This window comes from Acanthaster planci, linkage group LG18 (assembly GCF_054643075.1).
Source record: "Acanthaster planci isolate LZ-2023a linkage group LG18, COTS_SCS, whole genome shotgun sequence".
Lineage (NCBI taxonomy): Eukaryota > Metazoa > Echinodermata > Asteroidea > Valvatida > Acanthasteridae > Acanthaster > Acanthaster planci.
Genome location: NC_141794.1, coordinates 284417 through 292505, shown reverse-complemented (window position 1 = coordinate 292505; position 8089 = coordinate 284417). Strand labels below are relative to the sequence as shown.

General features: G+C 40.8%; 2 protein-coding genes across 4 annotated transcripts; one reads left to right on the top strand and one right to left on the bottom strand.

Moving 5' to 3' along the window:
• The first annotated feature begins 2 nt into the window (after positions 1-2).
• LOC110980219 (von Hippel-Lindau disease tumor suppressor-like) lies at positions 3-4272 on the top strand. 3 transcript variants are annotated; one of them, XM_087148846.1, is made up of 3 exons: positions 3-269; positions 1476-1831; positions 2044-4272. In XM_087148846.1, the coding sequence occupies exons 1-3, from the start codon at positions 160-162 to the stop codon at positions 2175-2177; spliced, it is 600 nt and encodes a 199-aa protein (XP_087004972.1). In that variant the 5' UTR covers positions 3-159; the 3' UTR covers positions 2178-4272. The 3 variants fall into 3 exon arrangements, with proteins under 3 accessions (XP_087004972.1, XP_022092368.2, XP_087004973.1); XM_022236676.2 differs by having other exon boundaries at positions 3-273; XM_087148847.1 differs by having other exon boundaries at positions 6-277.
• Positions 4273-4891: 619 nt separating this feature from the next.
• Positions 4892-8067, bottom strand: LOC110980210 (uncharacterized). Its single transcript, XM_022236663.2, has 4 exons — positions 7832-8067; positions 7020-7255; positions 6356-6888; positions 4892-6097 (listed from the first exon to the last, which is right to left on the bottom strand). Exons 2-4 carry the CDS (start codon positions 7193-7195, stop codon positions 5991-5993), a joined length of 816 nt encoding a protein of 271 aa, XP_022092355.2. The 5' UTR covers positions 7196-7255; positions 7832-8067; the 3' UTR covers positions 4892-5990.
• Positions 8068-8089: the final 22 nt, after the last annotated feature.

Sequence of the window (8089 nt, the reverse complement as noted above, 5' to 3'; positions counted from 1 at the left end):
CGATTGGATAGAGGGCGCTTTACAAGTGTTTGTTATCATTATTTTATTATTAATCTGAGCATTTGATTACAAGTCAAGTCACAAGTCAATTTGTTCCAAGCACAAGCAAGTCACCAGTGTTTTTGTCCAAGGGTAGGCCTGCAAGTCAAGTTGCGCTATATGTGTGGTTTCAAGCCACAGACAAGTCTTAGTTCAAAGACCTCAGCTTCCGTATTTATCCCACGATCCGCGAAGCGTGTGGTGATATGTTTCAGCATGGTTCTAGCTAGGTTGGTGGGTAAGAGCTCTGAATTTTCAACAGTCAGTCTTCAACAGTTAGATTCGTGGTCTTGTAACCATGTAGGTCATCGGATTGAAATAGATATGCGTTAGTTTCGACAGCTTTTTTTGGTGGGGGGGGGTTTGATTGAGAAAGTGGAATTTTTGCTGGACAAACATGACACTTGACAGACTTTAGCTCTACACTGTACAACTACACTCACACTGTACATATACTAGGCCCAAGTCACATAAGTGGAGGGCCTATTCCTCTTTTTCGATTTTGGACGGGATCGGTCAGTGTCGGTCATTTTGAACAATGACCGATCCCGTCCAAAATCAAAAAAGAGGAATACTAAACACTGTTGGCAGAAAATATAAATTATGTAACCTACCGGATATGTCAGAAAGAGTTATGGACGCCACTTGACACAGTGTGTGCATTAACACTATGAGACTGGTCTGAACAATTCTGTTTACTAAAAAGTAAACGTAAAAGATTTTTTTTTTCCTTCCTAAATTGAACTTTTCTGGAAATGTTTTTCCTGTCTGACAGCTAATACAGAATAGGTGACTGTAGGGTCTAGGCCTAGTTACTGGTGTCTGTATATGGAACTCTTCTAAATTTGCCTTGATTTGAGTAAACTGGGCATGGGCTGCATTAAACATACCAAAAGGCGGGCCGCAAGTCACACACATGGAGTAGGGGACCTTCAGTTCTAAGTAGCTCCATGGTCAGCATTATTAATATTAGACTAGCCACAGGTAGTGTGTAGCAGGATGTCAAGTGGTGTTCTATGACTGACGTTACCCAGACTACTACTAGAGAACTCTTTCCCCCAGAACTGTGGGGTTCAACATCTGTTGTGCTTCCACGAGAAGTAGGCAAGTAGTGTTGTAGAGGCAGGGACCTAATGGAACTTGTTCCAAGATGATCAAAAAGTACTGGAAATAAAGAGTTCCATAGACAGACATCACTTGAGGTCTTTTGCAGAAACCTGTGGGACTGGCCTGAAAAATTGTGTTTCTAAGTAAATGGTTCACGATTTTCCCTGCTAAATTTGACTTTCTAGGACATGTTATGCTTCCAGTGTTATGACCTTCTGATGGCTTATAAACTACTGCAGGGAGAAATTAATGATGTCCATATTTTGAACTCTTACCTACGTGTATATGAAGCCATTTCTCATTTTTTTACTCTGTTTCATCATTTTTAGACAAACAGTGAAACACCATTTAATTTTTGCCATGTGTGGACAACAGCTAAAGTCTGCCCCAGGCCATAGAGCTAAAGCTTACGCAAGCTTTAGAAACCGCAGTCCACGCGTGGTGGACATACTATGGCTCAATTGGGAAGGAGAGCGCGTGAACTACACTAAGAATGGACTAAAACAGGGTTATAAGATGGATATGAACACCTACGAGGGGCATCCATGGATATTCCGAGATCACTGTAGTGGTGACAAGCTTGTCTTTGTTGCTGGAACAGACGGACAAAGTAAGGAGGTATTTTTTCCTACTCCAGCTGGTGAGGAAAGGCCACATGCTACTCAAGTCAACATACAGTTACCAGGTGAGAGATTTTTTATTGTGTTATTTATGTTAATTTGAGTCGGTAAACTTCTCAACATCACCACTGATATTTCATCAAATAATTGAATTTCAGATACTTCTTTCAAAAATCAATTTTGTGGCAGACTTTTTTTCACGACATTTAAATAATTTTGTTGTTAATCATTACCAGATGATTTCTTTAGTCTTTTATTTTTCCAATACTACCGGTAGTATATACGTTATTGGAGAGATCCCTTCAAGTGTTGAGGAATTTGATTCAGGACAAATCGGACTTTGACAAGTTGGAGATCCCTGCAGAGTTGAAGTCACAGCTTGCCAACCCAGTAGACACCGTCATCTGGTGATGTAGCCGGCAAGACTTGCCATATGAGTCAAAGTCACAGAATACTAACTCAGAAGACAATGTCATCTGGTACTGTGTCTAGCAAGCAACACTTACTGTATGGAGGTAAACCTCATGCTGTTGATTTTTAGTTTACATGTAATAGCTGAGGGCTGAGGCACTACATGACTTGACCGCTTTATATCCCAAGACATGTAAACACAGTTTGGCACACAGGCATGGCTGATGGGTAGAACATTAAGCTGGACCCATCATTCAGGGGGGTGGCCCTTCTGGCAGGAAGCTGGCCCCCTTAACTGATACTGTCGTCCTCCTTAATGCCTGAAGCTGGCAACAGGGATGGTCAAGCACACCTTGACTCACCTCTGGCAGACATGTCGACAAGCCAATCTTCCATATGTTTTGTATGCACGCCAAGTCTGAGGAGGCGGACGGTGGGGTGAACTTGAACTAGGCTGCTGTATAGGACCCGTGAAATTAGCCAATATTCCTTCATTGGCATCTCCAGGATGTTGAAAATGTGAGGTTGTTGTAAAAGTTTAGCATGGATACTTTGGACTTTTGCAAGTAAGTATTTAACGTTGCTGTTGTAATAAATATTTTCTGGGTTCTAAGTGTATTTAGGGGTGTGAGAATTCAGCTTTTTAGCTGACTTCAGCTCTTTTTGTTGAGATGTTGACCCTGAATTTCAGCTTTGTCAACCTCCTGTGTACAAACGTATGGGAACTTCTTACATTTCAGCATGTTGCTAGCTGTTTTCAGCTTTATTTGTCAACCTCCTGTGTACAAACGTATGGGAACTTCTTACATTTCAGCATGTTGCTAGCTGTTTTCAGCTTTATTTGTCAACCTCCTGTGTACAAACGTATGGGAACTTCTTACATTTCAGCATGTTGCTAGCTGTTTTCAGCTTTATTTGTCAACCTCCTGTGTACAAACGTATGGGAACTTCTTACATTTCAGCATGTTGCTAGCTGTTTTCAGCTTTATTTGTCAACCTCCTGTGTACAAACGTATGGGAACTTCTTACATTTCAGCATGTTGCTAGCTGTTTTCAGCTTTATTTGTCAACCTCCTGTGTACAAACGTATGGGAACTTCTTACATTTCAGCATGTTGCTAGCTGTTTTCAGCTTTATTTGTCAACCTCCTGTGTACAAACGTATGGGAACTTCTTACATTTCAGCTTGTTGCTAGCTGTTTTCAGCTTTATTTGTCAACCTCCTGTGTACAAACGTATGGGAACTTCTTACATTTCAGCTTGTTGCTAGCTGTTTTCAGCTTTATTTGTCAACCTCCTGTGTACAAACGTATGGGAACTTCTTACATTTCAGCTTGTTGCTAGCTGTTTTCAGCTTTAATTTTATGCAGACACTCACACCCCTGTGTATTATTAATGCAGATACCTTCCCCTTTAAATTATGAAGTTGGCTGAGATGAGTCTTGAATTGCTGACTGAATGAGTTGCAGTAATACCCTGCATTTGTTAACAAAGTCTTACAGAATGGTATGCTTCCTGTCATGCTCCTTACCTTTCTCTTATGTTGCAGCAAAGGGTTAAAAACAAGTGTGCCAAACAAAATTTGTATTGGCTGTTCATTTTCAGGGTTGATCTAAGTTTTTCTTTCTTCAAAATGGAAGTACTCTGCTGTTGTCATAGTAACATGACATTCAGTCTCAGAAATGAAATTTATATTGTTTCATTTACCATGGTTTAGAAAATGACAGTTCAAAAGTTGTGGGTGATAAATCTTGGGAAAAGGATTGGCACGTCTGCTGTCATTGCCACTAAAATAATTATCAGGCCATGAAGCACAGGAAATCTGATGTCATGGTCACTGTTCTTCCTGTTACATGTTTTGTCATTTCCAGTGTCTGTAACTCTGACAGTGATGGTATGCTAGATGTTTAAGCTTAAAGATGAAATAAAATGAGACTATCATTTGCCTTTATGTAGGTTAGAAAAATTAGTTTGACATCGACAACATATTTCAGTTAAATTTTTGCCATGTGAGGTCCAAAATCTTTCTTAATTTGAAAGTCAGAATAAGGCAAGGTAGTGAAAATAAAATGTGTTGTTTTGGGTACACATTTGTATTCATTGTGTAGCAAGCGTTTTGACTCAATGAACTAAATTCTGCGGCAGTGGCTGCTAGGTCAACTATATCTGAAAATTTACATACGTGTACATTTGCATGTATTCAAAGTGCCATGTAACTCTGCTTAGGCATGCCTGTTTCATGCATCGCTGCTCAAGGAAGGAGGGATACATGTACATGCATTAACCAAGTTCATAGCCAACTGTGTTCATGTAGGGCAGTCTAGCCTTTCAGTTTGCCACCAAGGTTAGTTTAATACAATAGCTTTGTGTTTGGCTGTGAAAACTGGGAGTGCCGTGATGTTTGCAAACCAAATTTACGTTGTGAAATATCGGTGTAAATATGTACATGTACGTGAATTAATCTTAGAGTTTGGGGTACCAAAGAAATAGGGCATCTGTTTTGAAGCTGACTAAATAAAACTTCAAGCATTTTGGCCTTATTGGGTTTTTCGGGGCCATGGAAAACGTACAGGATTCTGGTATAACCCTGACCAACACAAAAGGGGGGTCTCTTCATCCCATCTTGCTTCCAATGTGTACGTCAGTCGCCAAGGAAAACAAAGCTGTTGGAGTCTTTGCACTGACAAACAGGCATCAACAAGAACAGACGGCAAATTTTTGTAATACAGTGTACCTTTATACTGCATTCAACATAAATTACATAATGCTTACTGATACAGTAAGTCGAACATAAAAATAGTTTTCATTTTGCAAATGGAGCTCAACATTAAAACAGTTAAACATTTCATTCACAAAAAATACTGCATCCTACTTACAATACTTTGTGCGTTTTAGACTCGTAAGCATTGTACACATAGGGTAATTTAATATGGGGTGTGGGCGGTAACCCTTTGTAAACCAGCTGATTTGCATACATGTATCTAGAGTAACATTTCAGCAATGAAAAAAGTTTCACAGCTTCTGCTTGGATTCAGCTAGTTAGAGTTGTGTGAACTGAGATTTGAAGCTTTTCATGGTGAAGGTAGCAAGTAAACTAGATAAGTTTGCGGTAGCACCATGGATATACCTCTTTTTTGAGTATGTGGGGTCCAGTTCTTTTCAGAACCCCACATACTCAAAAAAAGATACTCAAAAAAGAGATATGTCCATGGTGCAACCTATCTAGTTTAGTTGTGTGAACTATCTCTATGCTCTATGCAAGATGCAACTTTTCCTATGGTCAGCTGATTTCCTCATTTTTCACTTGACGCTCATGCCATTGAAAACTGGAAAACACTGTACAAAGTCTGGTGAAGATTTGAACCTCCTTGTTTTTTGTCAAAGTCCAAGTTGCATGCCTGTCTATGCTAAACTCAGAAATGTTGAGATCAATCATTGTTCTGAATATGAGTAACGCCATAAGATTTGAACTCATAAACCAAACAGGCTCAACCAAAGCAAATGCTCATAATGAACAGATGAAAGTTTAAAAAATCTTTCCATTTCAGTTACTCTGATTTTTACCAGAGGCATCTCAAAACGATAAGCCCAAAATCTTTCTTGCGGTAATAGTTGAAAATATAACACATAAAACAACTTCCGATGCATAACGTCTGTCAACTCCAATACACGTATGAACAAAATAGCTTCTATTGTTAAAAAATGCACACTGTAATAGGATAAAACACAGGTAGTTCTCCTCTATTGCACTGTTTAAGACATAAAGATCACAATTTGGTTGCCATGGGCATCAATTGATCTAGACCTCCAGTTTTTAAGTCCTGTTTGACAAGATCATGTCCACAGCCTCCGTGACATTCTCTACAACCACCTGCCCATCTGTTTCCAAAGCTTGTCTTGAAGCAATGCCAGTCAGGACTCCTGGAGAGAAAAAAAGGGAATTTCTTGTTTCAATTGTGGCATTTCATTAGAGACTTGTACTAGGACTCAGGATGTCCGGAGAGTTAAAATAAGATGAGCACTGGCAATAGAAGGATACATGTGTTGTACACTGCACTTGGTTAGGCATAGTCTTTAAACTTGGCATTAAACAAGGTTTTCTCCACTCATAATTGCAAGGTCTAGTTACTAGTTCAAACACTTCTAAAAAATGGCCAAAGCAGGTGGAAAATTTCCTACCTATTGCACAGCCAAGTTTTGCATTTGTGCCCAGTTGAACATCACAAGGTGAATCCCCAACCATAATGGCATTTTTGGGCCGAACGTCAAGTTGAGCGCAGATACTGTAAGCCGACACTGGATGTGGTTTAGCAATCATCCCAATATCATCACCGCATACCACAGCATCAACCAGCTTTGACACACCCAGCATATGAAGAGTTCTGAGAGTAACTGCACGACTGTCTGAGGTGTTGATGGCTATCTGATAGCCTCTACGTTTGAGTCTACGGAACATGCCTCTCACATCACCAAGGGGCTGAATAACTCCTGACTTCAGGGAGCTACAGGCCTCTAAGCACTCATCTACTATTTGGTCTGCCTGGCATTGAGGAATGCTGCCCACTTTCTGCAGAATGGATGACAGACAGTCTCTTATCATTTCGACGGTCCCTTCACCAAGGACTCCAGGTAGAATTTTTCCAGCTTCATCGTCAAAAGAAAGTGCACCAAAGGCTTCAGCCGAGATGGCAAGATTTGTCTTGGACTCAATACTGTACAGACATGACAGACAAACCAGAAATTCAGAAAGAAATAATTCAACTCCAATACAAGAAAGCTGGGGGGCATTTAACATAAACTGACAACATCCAAAGTCCAATTTTTCAGCTAAGGGTATACATACCTTGCTATAACCTTCCTAATCCAGGGTGCCCACTGCACATGAATGTTTATAAGGGTGCCATCTTTGTCAAAGATGACCACCTTCTTAACTTTGTTCATCCTCCAACTGAACGACTTTTGGCTATGTGCTGACAGCACAGGGATAAACTCAGAGAAGCAGGTTGGTAACGAAGACATTGCTTGTATTGATGTGAGATGAAGCAAGTGACGGACAAGTCAAGCAGATGAATCCAATATCTGAAAAGTGTCCAAAAATGCATTTCTGTTGATCAAACGACTGGCAAATTAAAAGGGCTTGCCTGGCATGACTAGCAGTAGCAAATGCCAGGCATTAATAGATAAACCTGCAGTTATGGGAGAAAAACATAAAAAGATGAAGGAGACAACATGGGGCCTATGACATAGGCCGAAATGAGACACTTCTTCAGACAAACGTTTGGTTTTATTATGTTGTAGACCTAACCATTTAGACCTAGGCTGCATGTAGTAGGCTAGTGAAGCACAAGATCTTAAGTTTTCCACGTCATAATTTAACGAGTTCATGATAGGTAGTAGTAATGTGGTGAAACAGTTGTACATGTAATAGGTAAGTGGTCCAATATAAACAGTGTCAGTGAGAGTCGCTGTATAATTCATTTCAATAGAAAACTTCATCTACATGATCTGGAACAAATCGGATAAGGAAGTCCGGTTGGCTACCCTCCCGCCCCGGCCGGGTCCCCGGTGCCGTGCATTTACGCGCGCCGCGCCCCTTGTGCACCTAGCTGGGGCCGTGACGCCTGATTACCAGAGACTCTGTCTTTCTCTACTCACCTGTCGTCCAAGACACTTGCTGTGAACTTGAGCAGAAAGAAAATAAAACTACAGCTCCCCACCAACCGAAGTTCTACGATGCACCTGGGCCATCAACCTTTCAAGTTACAGATGCTGCCAACCGGCTGCCGCTCTGATGTATACTCTGATGAGCTGTGCTGTGACAAAGCCCACAACAAACGCGTCCTCCACCGGCATTTTTCATTTCACGACTGACCCATGCGCACGACACGATCCAGTGTACTACTATAGTCAGAT

Coding starts and splice junctions, on each gene's coding strand:
- LOC110980219 (XM_087148846.1), top strand. CDS start 160: ATGTGTGGTTTCAAGCCACAGACAAGTCTTAGTTCAAAGACCTCAGCT. Junction 270..1,475: donor TTCAGCATGGTTCTAGCTAG/GTTGGTGGGTAA, acceptor CATCATTTTTAG/ACAAACAGTGAAACACCATT. Junction 1,832..2,043: donor AGTCAACATACAGTTACCAG/GTGAGAGATTTT, acceptor TACTACCGGTAG/TATATACGTTATTGGAGAGA.
- LOC110980210 (XM_022236663.2), bottom strand. CDS start 7,195: ATGTCTTCGTTACCAACCTGCTTCTCTGAGTTTATCCCTGTGCTGTCA. Junction 6,889..7,019: donor ATTAGGAAGGTTATAGCAAG/GTATGTATACCC, acceptor ATGTCTGTACAG/TATTGAGTCCAAGACAAATC. Junction 6,098..6,355: donor AAAACTTGGCTGTGCAATAG/GTAGGAAATTTT, acceptor TTTTCTCTCCAG/GAGTCCTGACTGGCATTGCT.